The sequence below is a fragment of the Rhinopithecus roxellana genome, chromosome 11 (genome assembly GCF_007565055.1).
Source record: "Rhinopithecus roxellana isolate Shanxi Qingling chromosome 11, ASM756505v1, whole genome shotgun sequence".
Lineage (NCBI taxonomy): Eukaryota > Metazoa > Chordata > Mammalia > Primates > Cercopithecidae > Rhinopithecus > Rhinopithecus roxellana.
In genome coordinates, this window is record NC_044559.1 from 116,484,558 (window position 1) to 116,503,600 (window position 19,043).

Sequence of the window (19,043 nt, forward strand, 5' to 3'; positions counted from 1 at the left end):
GGAATACTATGCAGCCATAAAAAAGGATGAGTTTGCATCCTTTGTAGGGACATGGATGCAGCTGGAAAGCATCATTCTTAGCAAACTATCACAAGAACAGAAAACCAAACACCGCATGTTCTCACTCATAGGTGGGAACTGAACAATGAGATCACTTGGACTGGGGAAGGGGAACATCACACACCGGGGCCTATCATGGGGAGGGGGGAGGGGGGAGGGATTGCACTGGGAGTTATACCTGATATAAATGATGAATTGATGGGTGCTGACGAGTTGATGGGTGCAGCACACCAACATGGCACAAGTATACATATGTAACAAACCTGCACGTTATGCACATGTACCCTAGAACTTAAAGTACAATTAAAAAAAAAATTTTTTTTTTACAAAATAAAATTAAAATTAAAAAACATACAGGGAGATAAATTTTACTTCTGACGATTTCATGTAAGGGTTCTCCAGCAGAGAAGTAATGAATGAGGCAGACTTGCACATTGTTGAAGGGATAAAGAGAGGGAAGGGGATAACTTCTATGCTAGATGGTTTCCTTTGAAGAGTAACAGAATAGATGCTTTCCAAAGTGCCTGTGGCATCTGAAACGCTGGCAGTGGTAAATAAGACGACTCCTGGGTAGGTTCATTCCAGGCACTATAAGGGAATATCTTGTTGGAAAATGCCATCTTTCCAGTTTTTATATCACCATTGCTGTGTTTCTCTCATAAGCATTTTTCTCAACAGACTCATTTCCTTAAATTCGGATTCTTTGCATGTGCTTGCAAATAATGCATTCTTTTCTCCCTGGCTGTCACATTTTAGCTCACTTAGTTTTATTTTCAGGCTAGAGCTAGTGCCCTAAGGTTCAGAGACATTTATCAAGAAAGTTTTGCAGAACAGCAAGCCCCTGGATACGTTTTCTTTTTGTTGTTCTTCAAGCTCTCTAATCTTCGGAACAGGATCTTTTCCTATTGCTGTTCTTGAACTAGTGAGATCTTTCATCTAAATGCTTTACAACTCATTAGAAAATAATCCTCAGGCACAAACTGCTCTGTTCAAGGGAGGGGGCTTCTTTATCTACAGCTCAGTTTCTGGCTGGCTGGCAAATTTCTTTGGGGCTCCACCTCCCCGTTTGAATTGGCTAAGGATTACATCATCGGCCACCACATCTTATGCATGTCAATAAAGACACCAGCAATTTGTTAACTCCTGACATCCCAAGGGAAAGTGCTAGAGAATATTTAAGCCAGACTTTTCCTTTTGCAGATTATTTTTTCATGGCCTGATAAGCTTAAGTGACTTCCCTATTTTCACACAGGCGACTAATTGCTGTGTAGAGTGAAGAACTTAAAGTCTCTCCTACATTATGCCTGAAACTGTATTTTCCTGCAAACCTCAAGGGAGGGCAGGGCTCCCCTGAAACAGGATTCAGAAGGGCCCCAAGCATCACCTGCTTTGCAGCTATTCTGTCATGTCCTTTAGGGGCATTTCCTGATGTTCTCTTTCTGTCTTACCAACGGACTGTTACCAGGTCAGAAAATAAGATTCTAGGATTCCAAGAAAGAAAAGAAAGTAAGCGTTTATTCAATGTTTATTCTAGGCCTGTGCTGGAATAGTACCTTGCAGGGGAGCCCAGGTTTTATGAATGTTTGCTTTGATGGATAGGTGCGTGCATTGCATTCTGGCCCGTGAGTCACTGATTCTCCAGTCTGTGGCTCTTCTTCATTTGTTCACTCAGCAACTGTCTTGAGCATCAGCTACACTCAAGGCACACATGTCAAAAACTATTTATCGATTATTTTGGTTTACCCCCAATCTCACATGCCTGCATATGCCTGTTAATACAGCGAGGTTGTAGGTGTGTTGTGTTGTTGTTGTGTGTGTGTGTTTTTAACCTTTGCTAGGCCTTGAAATGAAAAAAAAATTGTTTTTAAATTTAGAAGTAACTGTAAAAATGACTTCCCTATCAGATTAGGAAATGCTTGTTCTTGTGCACATCAGGAATAGGGACTTGCAAAAGATGAAGAGGAAGGCCATCGACTGTTAGCACTGAGATAAGAAAGTTACTCATAGACTGACCTTCCCACAGACACCTTCTCTCCTGCATGCCTTTTCTTTTTTATTTTTTTACTTACATGGAGGCTGCGCTTGAATGATCCAGCTGCAGTTCTGATTGTTTGGATAATTGGCAGGGAACCGTGGAGAGGAAACAGTATCAAATGAGCTGGTGAGGATGTGGCCTCCGCAAGCTGGGGAACACACAAACACACACATATGTCATATGCTTTTCATTTCTACTGACCATACAAAACAATTATTTGATGAATAAAACCATCAATGATTTTTCTTCTTATTTCTAAAATGCGTACCAAGGAAGTTCTCCGTAAGGAGAGCTGTACATAAACCATGAGAAAACGGGAGCACAGTTTATATTTTTAACAATTATTCTTCAACTACAGGAAGTAGGAAGTGGCAAAAAGCAACAGATTCAATGGCTATGAATTGCCTAAGTCATTCAAACAAAATTCTTGCATGGATTCACTTACACAGCCCACTCATAAACCATAGGTATAGGGATAATCTACTTATAAATAACCTCTTTTTTTTCAGGAAAATAAATACTCAATTGAACAAGGCTTCCTAAGGATGACTGCAGATTATCAGAGAAGAGCAAAATTCCATGTGAGTCCTGAAGAGGGAGAGGCGGTCACTGCTGGAGGGCGAAAGAGGTCTCGCCGAGGCGGAGGCTGAGGCTAAACTAGGACTTGGAGGGTGAGAAAAGGGAAGCCAGGGAGGGGACGGCCTGAGCAGACACAGAGGAGGGTAAGGACTGCATCTACACATGCTCAGCTGGAGCGTGGGGTGCCCGAGGGATGTGGGTGACTGACGCTGGAGAGAGGCCAGGGCGGTTCTGGGGCCCTCCGTTAACATCTGCAGGAGCTTCAGCTTCATTCTCTAGGCCAGGTGGAGACAGGACAGACATTGAACATTCCAATGGCATGATCAGAGCAAGGCTTTTACAGGTGACTTTGGAGAGAGATGGGGTAAGGGTAGGTGACTTTGAGGAGGTTGTCATAGTCCAGATGAAAGCTAGCAGGGACTTTTTACTATGAAACAACATACAAGTGAATAATAACATGCAAAAGAACTATTAGGAAACTAGTTTTTCTTTAAAATCAACAAGAATATAGTCTGTCTTGCTCCAAAGTCTAAAGGTCTATGGTATGTATTTGGGAGACCTCGATCCAGGCACTGTCCCTATCCAGAGCTCTTTACTACAGAATATAAGTGAGTTGACTAAGATAGACATAATGACTACACAGACTAAATGTATTTGTAATGAATGTTCTGAATCATCTGAATACAAGTCATTTCTGATGAGATAAGGCGTTCATCTCTCAGAATGAGCAGATGAAAGGCAATGGATAAAAAGGTCTTGGAGAAGTGGTGATTTAAGAACAAAAACAATGGCCAGGTGCGGTGGCTCATGCCTGTAATTCTAGCACTTTGGGAGGCTAAGACAGGAGAATCACTTGAGGCCAGGAGTTTGAGACCAGCCTGGGCAACAGAGCAAGATCCCATCTCTAAAATAAAAAAAAAAAAACAGCCAGGCATGGGGGTGCACCTATAGTCCCAGCTACTTGGGAGGCTGAGGTGGGAGGACTGCCTGAGCCTGGGAAGTTGAGGCTTCAGTGAGTCGTGATTGCACCAATGCACTCCAGCCTGGGTGACAGAGTGAGACCCGGTGGAAAGAAAGGGAAGGGGAGGGAAAAAGAGGAGGGAAAAGGAAGGGAAGGAGAGGAAAAGGAAGAGGAGGGTAGTGGGGGAGGAAGGGAGGAAACAAAGAAAAATAAATGGAAAACAACAGTGACTCCTCAGTTGGACAATGGCAGGACTCAGAAATGAGGGAAACCACTGCTTCCGGGGGCTGGAATCTGATTACATTACCAGCAAGTCTTGTCATTGATAGCAGTGTATCCCATTGTAGTATAAAACCTTGGGTAGTGCTAGATCAGTGAATTTGGATAAAAGCTTTTCTATACTATTTCTAGTTTTAACAGCAGTTTTAAACAGTATTATTCTGAAAACTTGTTAGACATGCAGGTCCAAAGGAAGTCAGAGGAGGAGAAGGTTATAAGCATCAGGAGTTGGGATAAATGTAAGTCACAGTTCTTTCGTTCTATTTAATTTTTTACATGTTAAGTAGAAGGCTGTGATCAATTTCTGAGCACCGGTCTCATTTCACTGTTGCACCAAACAGAGCACTGAAGATTTCTCTTGGGCCTGGGAAGATCCGCAGGGTACTTGCCTTGCCTGAATTGAGCTCGGAAGCCTCTGTTCTGTCTGGAAAGGCCAGATTGAAATCTCACGAAGAGGCTGTTTCCTGAGGACACAATGGGGTTAGCCAGCTGCTCCCTTCCACACGTCCTGGCAAGGCGGGACATTGTGGAGCTTGAGCCATCGTATGCCTACAAGAAAGGTGACAGGGCAAACAGTGGTTCAGAGCTTCAGATTCACATCTAGAAGGCCTGTATTCCATGAACTGCCTGCACGCCAATGTGCTAGTGGAAAATCCCATGTTTGCTGGGTCTAGGGAAACTGGCTTTATTTTCTTCTCTTGTCTCACAGTTCCATGGGAGTGTTTGAGTCTTTGGTCATTTCTAGGGATGCTGACATTTCGGCAGGAGTTCCTCTGTCAGAGCCACTATTAGATCTCTTGATAACTTCATAAATGCCATCCCTTCCACACTCCCCTTCCTCCCCAACCCCAGTGTAGTCACCTCAAAGGCCATGCCCACAACATGTGCTGGAAATGTGTGATGCAAGAATAGACACATGAGAAAAGAGATGAGAAATAATGATGAGTGATGAGCATTTGTTGTCAGAATCCTGACATTTGTTAGATCTGTTTGTTCTGCTTAGGGTTCGTGATAGGGTAATGCTTAAGAGAAAAGAAATGGTAGAATTCTTTTCAAATGATAGAGGTGATATGAGGCTGATTCAGAAAATTACCTCTTCTCTTTTTGACCAGGCATGGTGGCTCATGCCTATAATCCCAGCACTTTGGGAGACTGAGGCGGGTGGATCACCTGAGCTCAGGAGTTCAAGACCAGCCTGGCCAATGTGGTGAAACCCTGTCTCTAATAAAAAATACAAAAATTAGCCAGGTGTGGTGGTGCACACCTGTAGTCAAAGCTACCTGGGAGCCTGAGGCAGGAGAATTGCTTGAACCCAGGATGGAAGTTGCAGTGAGCCGAAATTGTACCACTGCTCTGAAGCCTAGGCAACAGAGAGCAAGACTCCATCTCAAAATAAAGAAAAGAAAATTACCCTTCTCCTTTTAACTATTGGTCTCATCTTGCCTAGGGCCATGCTGAGACCTAGCTGACCCTCCATGCATGCAGTGAAATGGAATCTACATCACATATACCTGAAATCTCTGTATTGATTTGTTAAAGTTGAAGCTTAGTAATTTGCTTGGAACTTAGTGTCTAGATGAACTTTTGAATACTCTTATGTGTAAATCAGGGGGAAATGAGTTCCTTTGCATGGATGATTAATAATAACTCCCATTCATTAGGTGCTTACCATGTGCCAGGAACTGGATTCAGCCCTTCACATACACTGTCCCATTTTATCCTCCTAAATTTCTTTCCATTTTTAAGAACAGGACAACAGATGTACAGAGAACCTAAGTAACGAGTCCAAGTCACACAATTCCTAAGAGGGAAGCAGGTCATGTTGAATCAGACCACTAGATTCCAGAGTCCAGAATTGAAACCCTTTCCTTTTGTTCAGTGCAAGGTATCAACTGAGCAGGATGCATGCATCAACCTGCCAACCCTCAGAGTGAGACTGAAAGTATGAAGGTAAAATAGGGCCGTTTCATTCCAAACAAATTGCCACTTATATTTCTTAAGAAAATCTTGGGGAAAAAATAGAAAGTTCAGAGATTCAATGGAAGGAAGGTACTCGTGAGTGACTTTAAAAATCTGGTGATGATTATAATCGGTGTTCTGTTTAGCCACAGGTATGATTCTGTATGTTCTCTTTAACCACAGGTATGATGGGCAGGATATTCTCAGTTTGGCTTATACAAGCCCATGAATCAAATATCAATAGGATTTTTAACTTTCTGAGGAGCTAAAGCTTTTACAATAAAAAATTTAAAACAAATGTGGGTCTGTTCTGGAGCAGCAAACCTTTTCTTTTTTATTATTTAATGTTCAAAATTTAACTCTATATATATATCTCCAATAAATGAAACCTGATGACTGATTTTCATTCAACAAAGACTGATTAAAAACTAAATTCCATCAACCCAAATGTCCATCTGTGACAGACCGGATTAAGAAAATGTGGCACATATACACCATGGAATACTATGCAGCCATAAAAAAGGATGAGTTTGCGTCCTTTGTAGGGACATGGATGCAGCTGGAAACCATCATTCTTAGCAAACTATCACAAGAAGAGAAAACCAAACACCGCATGTTCTCACTTATAGGTGGGAACTGAACAATGAGATCACTTGGACTCGGGAAGGGGAACATCACACACTGGGGCCTATCATGGGGAGGGGGGAGGGGGGAGGGATTGCATTGGGGAGTTATACATGATATAAATGATGAATTGATGGGTGCTGACGAGTTGATGGGTGCAGCACACCAACATGGCACAAGTATACATATGTAACAAACCTGCACGTTATGCACATGTACCCTAGAACTTAAAGTATAATAAAAATAAATAAATAAATAAATAAATAAATAAATAAATGCCTCCCACCCAAAAAATAAAAAATAAATAAATAAATAAAAACTAAATTCCATTTTCTTAACCGATTCAAATTATAGTTTCCAATCTAGTAGGAATGCTTCCTTTTATCACGCTGAACACTGTAAACAGTACACAAAACGACATGTAAACCATCACTACGAAAACTCTTACTACATTCACACTTGAGTCTACTCTCAAATATCACCACCACTGATTTAATTCAGGTCTTTATTGTCTCTATACTTGGTTTAATGCTGTCCTGTAGTTATAGGTACAGCATCCTAAGCTTTTAGTAATGTTCTACTAATACTTTCTTAGTTTTAATATCAAAGGATAATGAATACCTTCTTAGAATGTCTGTGGTTACAGAGTATGGAGAATATACCAATTGAATATTAAGGCACAGACTATTTATTTCTCTAATTATTCATTTATTTATTTATTCATTTATTTTTATACTTTATTCATTTATAATTTATTCATTTATTTGTTTAGAATAGCATTTTTTCATTTTTATAAAAGTTTAATATTCAATTTTGTGAAAATATATAGTTTATATTTATTTTCTATTTTGGTTTTAACTGATGCATAATAATTGAACATATGTATGAGGTATAATGTGATGTTTCAATATACATATACATTGTGTAATTATCAAATTATGGTATTCAGCATGTCTATCAGTTCAAACATTTATCATTTATTTGTGGTGAGACCATTAAGAATCCTCTCTTCTAGTTACTTCTAACACAGTATAATATTTATAAGCCATAATATTATTTACTGTGGGTGCCCTACTGTGTTACAGAACATCAGAACTTATTCCTCTTACCTAACTCTAATTGTGTACCCTTTGACAAATATCTCCCCATAATTTCCTCCCCACTACTGTCCCCAGCCTCTGGTAACCACTATTCTACTCTGTACTTCTGCGAGATCAGCATTTTTACACTGCACAAATGAGTGAGATCATGCAATATTTGCCTCTCTGTGCCTGGCTTATTTCCATTAACATAAAGTCCTTCAGGCTCATCCATGATGCCACAAATGACAGGATTGTATTCATTTCTATAGCTAGGTACTATTCCATTGTTTCTATATATCACATTCTAAAAATCCATTCATCCATTAATAAGTCTTTTTGTCTTCAAAAGAAGACATACAAATGACCAACAGGTAAATGAAAAAATGCTCTACATCACTAATCACCAGTGAAATCCAAATCAAAGCCACAGTGAAATACCACTTTATCCCAATTAGAAAATAACAAGGGCTGGTGTGGATGTGGGGAAAAGGGAACATTTACACACTACTGATGGGAATGTAAATTGATACAGCCATTATGAAAAACAGTATGGAGGTTTCTCAAAAAATCAAAAACAGAACTACCATATGATCCAACAGTCCCACTCTGGGGATAAACAGACAAAAGAAATTAAATAAGTATGTTGAATATATCTGCATTTCCATGTTAACTGAAGCCCTACTCAAAATAGCCAAAATATGGAATCAACCTAAGTGTCTAGCATTTCTTAACTTTTTAAACTAGTGGACCAATGTGTTCTATGATGTTTATAGACTTCTTCTCAAAAAAAAAAAAAAAAAAAAAGAAGGAAAAGAAAAGAAAGAAAAAACTCTCTAAGATTCTGCAAGTCCGTGGACTCACAAAACAAGGCTTTCTGGTTTTTGAAAAATTTTCTCCCAAATTCAAAGGTCCAAGGAGTAAGTACATATTGTTTCTTCCCTTTCAAAGTCCTTGTTTTTAGACTGAGTGGTTGGAATCCTCTCAAGGGACAGGAGGAAATAAGGGGAACAAAAGTAAACTAAAACATTAAGGCTGAAATCTTCCGAAAATCACCCGAATGGCCCATTTCCTTGGGGATCCTTTGAAAGGGGCACATCTGGAAGCTTTAGAGACTTCGCAGCTATTTCCCCTACCTCCAACCTCTGAGGTACTGGAATTACAAGACCTCTGCTAAAATTCATCTGGCTGAAGCAATACTTCGTAAGGAACGGATCAAAAATAGAAGGTTTTCTTGAGACCAGCCTGGCCAACATGACAAAACCCTGTCTCTACTAAAAATACAAAAAAAAAACTTAGCCAGGCATGGTGTGGGCACCTGTAATCCCAGCTACTCAGGAGGCTGAGGTATGAGATTTGCTTGAACCCAGGAGGCGGAGGTTGCAGTGAGCCGCGACTGCACCACTGCACTCCAGCGTGGGTGACACAGTGAGACTCCATCTCAAAAGAAAAGAAGGTTTCCATGAGTCCTGGGATTGAAATTATATACCAATGACACCCCAAATATGATGAGCATGTTATAATTTTACAAGCTCCATCACAAACATCCTAACCTATGTGATTTTCTATAAAAATAAAGACAAGGAGGCAAGTGTGTAAGCTATTAAACTACTGTCTCATTCAATGAAAGCTAGTAACTCATCCAAGTTCACATCACTAGTGAGTAGCAGAGTCTTCTCTCTCCAAATTCTAGATTTACCATTTTACTTCTCTTTAAAATGCTCATGACACACCTCAGTCGCTTCTTTGTGATGCTATAGAATACCTGAGGCCAGGTGATTTATAAAGAGCAGAAATTTATTTCTCACAGTTCTGAAGGCTGGGAAGTCCAAGAACAAGATGCCAGCAAGTTAGAGCCGGGTCTCTCTGCTTCAAGATGGTACCTTGAATGGTGTATCCTCTTGTGGGGAGGAACATCATGTAGTCAAGTGGCAGAAGTGCAGACGAAAGAGAACCTACTCTTGCAAGCCCCTTTTATAGTAACATCAATCCATTTATGATGGCAAGGCTTTCAGTACCCGAACACCTCCCAAAGGCCATACCTCCTGCCACTGTGGCATTGGGCATTAAGCTTCCAGCACATGAACTTTGGAAGGGGACACATTCAAACTGTAGTATGATAGTTATTACGTTCTATGTACCTAATTGTCATTTTATGAAATTTTAAAACCTCAGGCTATCAAGGAGGTAGAATATTTTTAACAGAGTTTGAAATATAAATTCTTTTATTTGAGTGTTTTTAACACTTATAATATCAAATCAATATTCTCAGGCTTGGTGCGGTGGTTCACACCTGTAATCCCAGTACTTTGGGAAGCTGAGGTGGGCAGATCACCTGAAGTTGGGCGTTCAAGACCAGCCTGACTAACATGGAGAAACCCCATCTCTACTAAAAATACAAAATTAGCCAGGTGTCATGGCACATGCCTGTAATCCCAGCTACTCAGGAGGCTGAGGCAGGAAAATCACTTGAACCTGGGAGACGGAGGTTGTGGTGAGCCAAGATAGTGCCATTGCACTCCAGCCTGGACAACAAGAGTGAAACTCCATCTCAAAAAAAAAAAAAAAAATCTTACATTTAAAGTTTCAATGTATAAAATTACACAAGAAAAGCACTTCAAAGAAGAAAATATGAGAAACCTTGTTCCCATTCATTTATAATTCTAAAGTCATAAAAATTATCAATATGAATTTCCCTTTAACTTCCATTTAGTTCCCAAGGCAAAACTAGCAAATGATATTACTATTGGATACACATATATTAATATAACATATAATTCTTACTTAAGTCTACTGCCAAGAGTTTGCTAGGCCACAGCATTGATTTTCTGATCATTACTTAAGTGGTAAAAATCAGGGCAATATATAAACAAAATAAAACTTTGTACATCTCAACTAATTCATTTCTAGATGATAGTAATAAAATAAAAAATTGAAGTTGAAGCCACAGATAAAAAGTGGCCACTGTCCCCGGGAGAATTCCAACTACAGAAGCTCTTAAAACAGAGGCAGATCTAGTGGAGTGGTCATTTAATTTCTATAGAAAAGTTGACCAGTCTTTTTGTAAAATATCTAGAATTTTATAAAATGTCAAGATTCTAGCACACATATTCAAAATACACACCAGGCAGGGCGCAGAGGCTCATGCCTGTAATCCCAGCACTTTAGGAGGCCGAGGCGGGTGGATCACCTGAGGTCAGGAGTTTGAGACCAGTCTGCCAACATGTGAAACCCCATCTCCACTAAAAATACAAAAATTAGCCGGGCGTAGAGACGTGTACCTGTAATCCCAGCTACCCGGGAGGCTGAGGCACAAGAATTACTTGAACCTGGGAGGCAGAGGCTACAGTGAGTGGAGATGATGCCACTGCACTCTAGCCTGGGTGACAGAATGAGACTCCATCTCAAAACAAAACAAATGAAAAACCCCACAAAAACAAAAAGCTTAACTTTATTATATAAAAATAGGAGACTTTAAAAAAAGTACAGAACCTGGCACTTAACAGGCAATAAATGTTTGATGAACAAATGAATAAATGAGTATGTATGACAGTTGCTAGTCTCTAAAAATTGAGGACTAGGGTTGAGGAAAGCCCAGAGTTAAGAAAAAGCTGTCCTTGCCCTCATGGAGTCAATGGTATGTACACATAGCAGACACAATTGTGGGTAAGAGGCGTCAGCTCGGCTGCTTTCTGGGCAGGCTTCCTATATGCCAGGTCTGAAGGCAAATGAAGGAGCCCCACCACAGGGCACAGCCAATGCCATGCACTCTGCTCCCGGGGGCCCTTCACCAGCAGGGTGAGAGAAGGCAGCGGCAGAAGGTAGGCAGAGGACATCGGATCCATCCCCAAGGCCCAGAGTATTCTGAACATATGATTTTTATGGCGCTATCAAGTCCCCTCCACATCCTCAGTTCTAGCCAGAAGTGAGAACTAAGCCAAACACTTATGAAATTTCTTTTAATTATTATTATAATTATTATGTGTGTAGTCAGGGTCTTACCCTGTCACCCAGGCTGGCATACAGTGGTGTAATAGCTCACCGCAGCCTTGACTTCCTGGGCTCAAGGGATCCTACCACCTCAGCCTCCCAAATAGCTGAGACTACAAGTGTGCACCACTACACTTGGCTAATTTTTAAATGTTTTGTAGAGAGCGGATTTTGCTGTGTTGTCTAGTGTGGTCTGGAACTCCTGGCTCAAGCGATCCTCCCACCTCAGCCTCCCAAAGTGCAGGGATTATAGGCATGAACCACAGTGCTTGGTCTTAATTTTCATACTTGATGCTTCAATACCTTGAGGAGATTTGCATAAATGTCCATCATTTCTAAAGGTAACATGTGTTCAACTTTGTCACATGTCAAGTAACACAGAAGGAAAACCATTCAGGTGAGAGACGGACAACCCTTCCTGGTGACATTCCTAGTTCTGGAGGCCTGTGATCAGAGTTCTAAAGAATGGTAATGTGGGAAAATAAAGAAGCCAAGTAAGGGAACTTTTTACTTCTCATACACACCTTTGTTGTGTAAATAAGCATTATTTAAAAGTATGTTGCATTATTTAAAAGTTGGTGGCAGGATTCCTTTTAGAGGGAAAAGCAGTCTGTATTGAGTAAAATACCTCCATAGGCTCTCAGAACACGAGTATAGTAGGGGAGGTGTTATTTTACGTTGTTGGGGACAAGTTGCCCCCCTCTCTTTGCTTCCTCATCTGTTGCTAAGTTTCTTAATCTGCAAAATGAGATTAAAATGAATATATAGCCTATACTGTTCATAAGAACAAGTTAAAAGATATAAATACTAAAAGATATAAATGTTTACTGGCATGTAGTAAGCATGTGATAGATGTTAGCCTCTACTATTAGAGTAAGACAAAGTGGGAGCTAAATTGCTGTGTAAGAAATGAAGTAGGGAATTAGAAAGTTATGGAGGCAAAAAAGAAAAGAGAACCAAGGGGTGGGGGCGGGGGTTGTCCAGAAATATGGGTAAGTAGGAGTGGGAGAAATAATAAATGAAAATTTTCCAACTGGAGATTGTAGGGGTGGGGGATGGTTGGCAACTTCTGACCTGGCTCTCAGTGATCCCTACGTCCTGGTATTCATGCCTCTGTGTAATCTCCTCCCTGGGGATGGGATGGACCTCATGATTTGTTCTAATTAATAGAAAACAACGGAAGTGATAGTCTGTCACCTCCATAATGAGGTGAGAAAAGATGGTGCCTTCCCTCTTGCTAGTAATTTCTGTCTTGTTGGACTCTCTCTTGCCCTCTCTATTGCTTGCACCTCAGAGCAAGATGCCATGTTCTGAGATACTCTTTGGAGAGGCCTGCATGGCAGGGAGTCAAGGGAGCCCTCAGCCAACAGCCTGCAAGGAACTGAACCCTGTGTACATTCATGTGAGTGAGCCAGGAAGCACGCAAGTGAGTGGCATCTGGCTTCCTGACTCACGGAAACTGTAAATGTTGTTGTCTTAAGCTGGTAAGTTCTGGGGTAAGTCTGCGGGTGTGGAATGAAGGGTTGAGGAAAGAATGAAGAAAGTCTTCTGAAGAATGAGGCTATCCAGTGGTGCATTCAAGTCACATGCTGTACTGCTCTTTGCAGTAACTACCTCAGACACCTCATCTAAAAATGAGGGTAGGTGATCTCCCCTTGCTGCCCCATAAGGTTATTGTAAAGATCAAATAAGACAATATATTGAAAGTTTTGTGGAAACTATGATTACAAGTATGAAGGTAAGTTTTTCTCATTTCATTACAGAAATTCTCATATATACATTTCTTTTCTTTTCTTTTCTTTTCTTTTCTTTGTTTTGAGACAGAGTCTTGGTCTTGCTTTGTCACCCAGGTTGGAGTGCAGTCGTGCGATCTCAGCTCACTGCCACCTCCACCTTCCAGGTTCAAGCGATTCTCCTGCCTCAGCCTCCCGAGTAGCTGGGATTAAAGGTGCACGCCACCACACCCAGCTGATTTTTTGTGTTTTTAGTAGAGACAAGGTTTCTCTATGTTGGCCAGGCTGTTTTCAAACTCCTGACCTCAAGCAATCCATCTACCTCGGCCTCCCAAAGTGCTGGGATTCCAGGCATGAGCCACTGTGCCCAGCCTCATATATAAATTTCTAATGAAATTTAATGACATACAGAAAAGTTAAAAGCTAGCAATTCCACTTCTGCAGGTGGTTTACACTAGAGAAACTCTTACGTCATTACACACAGATATTGCTACAAGAATATTCGGTACAAAAAGTTGCTAAGGAAAAATACTGCAAGCAACTTAAATGTTCATTAACAGGAGAATGGGCAAATGAGTTGTGGTGCATACATAAAATGGAATGTGTAGTGACCAAAAGAATGCATTAGATCTGTATGCATTACAAGGTAGAAAATGTGAAAAACAGTACAATGAGTGAATAATGCAAGTTGAAGAAGGATATGTAGTGTGTTACATGACGTACATAAAGTCTTAAAATATGCAAAATAATATTTCATAGTGTGTATGGATATACACGTATAATGAAAAAACTATAAAAACCATTATGGGAATCATAAACCAGAAATCTCATTACAGTTTCCTCTGGGACGGGGAACAGGGCATGGGATCAATGATAGGAGCACGCGGCACTTCACCTGTGTCTTGAACAGTTCGTTTCTGTTTGGGAGAAAACAAAAGAACTTGAAGCAAATGTGGCAAAATATGAAGATTTGGCCAGTCTGGACAGGGAGAAGTTCTTGTACATTATATACTTTGTATGCATTATATAGTCTGTATTTCTCTACCTACTTAAAATATTTCATAGTAGAATGTTCAATAAAGAAAAGAAAAGCTATATAAAGGAAATAATAGGAAATGTACTAAGATTCACATATAAAGATAGTCCTCATAGCATGGTTATAACAAAAAACTAAAAAACCCATTAATAATCCAAATGGTCAATAATAAACCTGTGGCTAACTGAATTATAGCACGTCCATTTGATTGACTAGCCAAAGAAACTATTTTAAAAACTATTCAAATAATATGAAGTGAAAAGGGCAGGATATAAAATTATATATAATATTATCTTAACTATGCATGTTTGTGTGTACATGAGTGAGTGTATATATTTGTATGTGTGTGTTTGTGAGGGAAATAAACCAAAATTTCAATAGTTTGTATCTATATTCTAATACTAAGGACGGCATTAATTTCTTATTTCTTCTTTTCTGTATTCTACAAATTTAATACGAGGAGCATGTAAGATTTAAAAATAAAATCTATATTAAAAGTGTTTTAGTGTTTCATCACTCAGATGCATAAGCGATTACATACAGACATGAAAGGGCACTATTCATGTAAGAACACCACAGTACCCAAGCCAGATGGCTACTAATGCCAGTTAATCTAGCCCCTTGCTGCCGCCAGGAATGTATCAAGTTTAATGGATGTGGCTTCTGTTTTAAGATCTCCAAAGCATCTGTTCATTGCCTAATATCTATAACTGTACCCCAGTCCTCTCCCCTAAGCCCTAGGCTCATATAGCCAACTGTATCGTAGACATCATCTCTTCTATGTTCCACAAACCCTGAAAATCAGTGTCTCAAACTGAAGCCCTCTTCCCATCCCTCTCATTTCTCCTTTACCTACATTTCTTGCCTCAGTAAATGCCAGAAGCATGTACCCAATGGCCAGACCATTTTGGGAACCCCCCATCCCTGCTACATGTAATGGATAAGCATGTTCTGCCATCTCTCTGTCGATGTATCGCTTGGCTCTTTCCCTCTACTTCACCCACATCCCTCTCTGGTGTCTTGGTGTGGAGCCTCATTACATCTTGCCTAGGCCACTATGACAGCCTGAAATTTCCCCTGCCTTACATTTGTGTCTTCCTTCCATTCAGTCTCAAAACAACTGCCAGTGCACAGTGTGCACTTTCTAAAATGTAACATCAAATACAAAAGTAAAGCCAAGCATACATTTTTAAATTGCACGACATAAAGACCAATAATCACGAATGCTTTGCTTAAGAACTAAAGATCACGTGATTGACATGGACGTGATGCAGAGTGCTTCAACGGCTGCCCCTCTCTGCTGTAATCAAAACCCTGGAGTGATTAAATGACTCATGACCACCTGACTGAAATGTCAGTCATCATTTGCACCCCTCATGACTGATGGGGAAAAATGAATTGTAGCTTCCTCAGTAATATCTGTATTTTTATTTCTAAAACAAAAAACAAAAAACAGGAATATATTCCCTGAGATTGTTGGAAAGTAGGAAGGGAGAATTTTTTTGCTACTGGATTTTTTATCTTCTCATTTACTAAGTTTCATCTTGCTCAGAGAGAAAATTTTTTTTAAAGATTACTTAAGATCTTTAACATAGTGTTAATAGTAATAGAAGCAGGAGTCATTGTAATAGAAAAATTAGGAATAGGCCGGGCGCAGTGGCTCAAGCCTGTAATCCCAGCACTTTGGGAGGCCGAGACGGGTGGATCACGAGGTCAGGAGATCTAGACCATCCTGGCTAACACAGTGAAACCCCGTCTCTACTAAAAATACAAAAACTAGCCGGGCGAGGTGGCGGGCGCCTGTAGTCCCAGCTACTCGGGAGGCTGAGGCGGGAGAATGGCGCAAACCCGGGAGGCGGAGCTTGCAGTGAGCTGAGATCGGGCCACTGCACTCCAGTCCGGGTGACAGAGCGAGACTCCGCCTCAAAAAAAAAAAAAAAAAAAAAAAAAGAAAAATTAGGAATAGCACCTAATACTTATCTGAACCAGACACTGATAGGTACTTTCAATACATTTGTTTACATTCAATTCTTACAGTTCTACTTTGCAGCAGGGAAAACTGAGCCTCCGAAAACATACATGACTTGCCCAATCACAGGCTTAGTAGTGCAGAGCCAATATACAAACCCCATCTGTCTGACAACCGACCAATTATGATTAAACCTAGAGAAAAGGTGAAATCAAGTTGTATTCATTCAGTTAGAATATTGAAAGATCATGATTCTGTGAAGCTAAGTGAGATAGTCACAGTCTCCAAGAAAGATGACCATGGCAGCTCTGGAAATAGGGTGGGAGTCCCTCCTCCTTTGTATCTCAACCTGCAATCAAGCATCCTCAGTAGCATTTGAGAAAGTCTTGTATTGGGCTCCCGTGGCTTTCCGAGTGGTTGGCATCTGTCTTGCATTCCATTCCACTGAACGTGCATGGGATTCCCAGCATGGCTCACTTAGCAGAATGGGTAACAAAGAGCGCAGTGTCTGGGGTCAATAAATAAACCCAGAACTTCTATCGTTGCCACATAAACGTGATTCTATTCCAGGATTCAGATATGAATCTCCTCCTTGTCCTTCTCTGGTCCAACTGCCATTCTCTGGTCTAGTGTGGCCTCTTTCTCACCTGCACCGTTTTTATTTTTTTGTTTGTTTGAGACAGAGTCTTACTCTGTAGCCCAGGATGGAGTACAGTGGTGCGATCTCAGCTACTGCAGTCTCTGTCTTCCAGGTTCAATCAATTCTCATGCCTCAGCCTCCGAAGTAGCTGGGATTACAGGCACACATCAGTACATCCAGCTAAATTTTGTATTTTTAGTAGAGACAGGGTCTCACCATGTTGGCCAGGCTGGTCTTGAACTCTTGACCTCAAATGATCCACCCACCTCGGCCTTTCAAAGTGCTGGGATTACAGGCATGAGCCACTGCGCCAGTCCCACTTTGCTACATTTTTAACTCCAGATGGTAACATACGTCTCAAGCCCTGGATTGCCTTTGAGCTTAACAGGGTGCAAAAATGTGGTGAAGGAGAAGACATTTAGGGCACAGGAGAGAGAATTCACATGGAGGTGCAAAGTCCATTTGGAGGATCAAGAGTCCATGAGGCATTTTCATATGTTATAATATGGCAGGTGTAGTTGCTAATGAAATTCCCGCTTTGGAATATGAACTTCTCCAAAATAGAGGAAACACTAAGTGATAGGGAGGGAAATCCCTCAGGAAATTATACAAGCTGTTACAGTCATAAATGTGAGTGCGGAAGGAAATGAAAATATTACTCATTACAGCATCTTTTCTTGGGGCTGAGGAAGGAGGAAGCATCAGTTTCCTTTGTCAATGATTTTTTTCCAGTTATGCTCCTTGGAAATTCAATAGTTAGTTCAATTTACAGCCCCACATCTCATGTCACGATGTGTTCACCCCTATTTCTTTGTTCTACACTCTCCCACTCAGTCTTCATGTTTTACAAGAGACTATAAACTCTAAAAATTTGCAGTTCTTGCAAGCACTGACTCCAAGATTCCTGGAAATGTTGATATGAGAAGAAATCCAAGATGCTCATTTTACTTTTACAAATAAACATTTAAGGAGAGTCTGAGCTGAAATGGGAACCAAGCCAAACCAAACCCGTGTCCACAGATTGAGAGCTGTGGCTTCAACTCAACTCTTCCTTCGTCTTGCAGATGCAAAACACTGGCTCAGCATTTGGTTGTGACTACAGCACCCACACCAGGATGCAAAGAAGCTAAGCATATTAACAAATGCAAGTCACAAGACAAACGTTTGAAAAAGATCATCCTCAAGTATCAGATGGAAACAAAAATTCCTGTGGTGGGGAGTGAAGGAGGGGGGGAAGAAAGAGAGAGTGAGAGAGAGAGGGATAGAGGGAGGAGAGAGAGAAAGAGAGAAAAAGGGAGAGAGAGAGAGAGAGAGAGACAGGGAGAGAGAGGAACAATGAAAGAGAGGGAAAGATAAGAAGAGAAGGATGGAGAGAGAGAGAGAAGGAGAGACAGAGGGAGAGAGAAAGAAGGAGAGACAGAGGGGGAGAGAGAGAGGGAAAGAAGAAGAAAGGGAGAGAGAGGAAGAGGGAAAGAAAGAGGGACAGAAAGACAGGGAGAGAGAGAGGAAAAGAGAGACAGGGAGAGAGGAAGAGGAGGGGAGAGAGAGAGACTGGTTTCTGTCTTGGATTTATTTGTAAAACAGTAAATATTTAAAGAAGAATTGTTTCCATCATCTCTTTGAAACACCGAATTCTATTATTCCTGTGTCTGTTTGCTCTGCTTTGGAAACGATCAGTGTTTTAAAAGGAAACACATCATGGGTGGTGTATTACAAAAATAAAACAAAAGAGGATACTGCGTTAGGTATCTGCCCTGTTCCGCCCTGCATTTTATTGTCAAATAATGGAACAACAACAGACACTGCAGCTTTGGGTGGGAACACAGGGATTTTTTTTTTTTTTCCAGATCACATCAGACTTTTCTTTCTTTATCTTAGATAGCCACAAAAAGCTTCAGAAGTTACTAATCACATTGCTTTTGCTTTTTCTTTTTGGTACCAGGCTCTGTTAGCCCTTGTTTGTGTTTCCTCCAAATGAGAGGCAGGACCTGGACCATGGTCGGCTTGCTTTGAGCTGCTCCTTGCTGATTCTCACAAGGCAGACATTCCAATGAGCTGAGTAGAGGATGCTGGAAGCAGAGGTCAGGAATCTCCAGGGG

At 40.8% G+C, this 19,043-nt stretch overlaps 1 protein-coding gene across 1 annotated transcript in view; it reads right to left on the bottom strand.

Annotated features, from left to right (window-relative positions):
• Positions 1-19,043, bottom strand: part of CUBN (cubilin) — a 319,416-nt gene that overhangs the window by 134,012 nt on the left and 166,361 nt on the right. Inside the window, 2 exon segments of the mRNA XM_030941178.1 lie at positions 2,130-2,243; positions 4,304-4,463. Coding sequence (XP_030797038.1) covers positions 2,130-2,243; positions 4,304-4,463 — 274 coding nt within the window.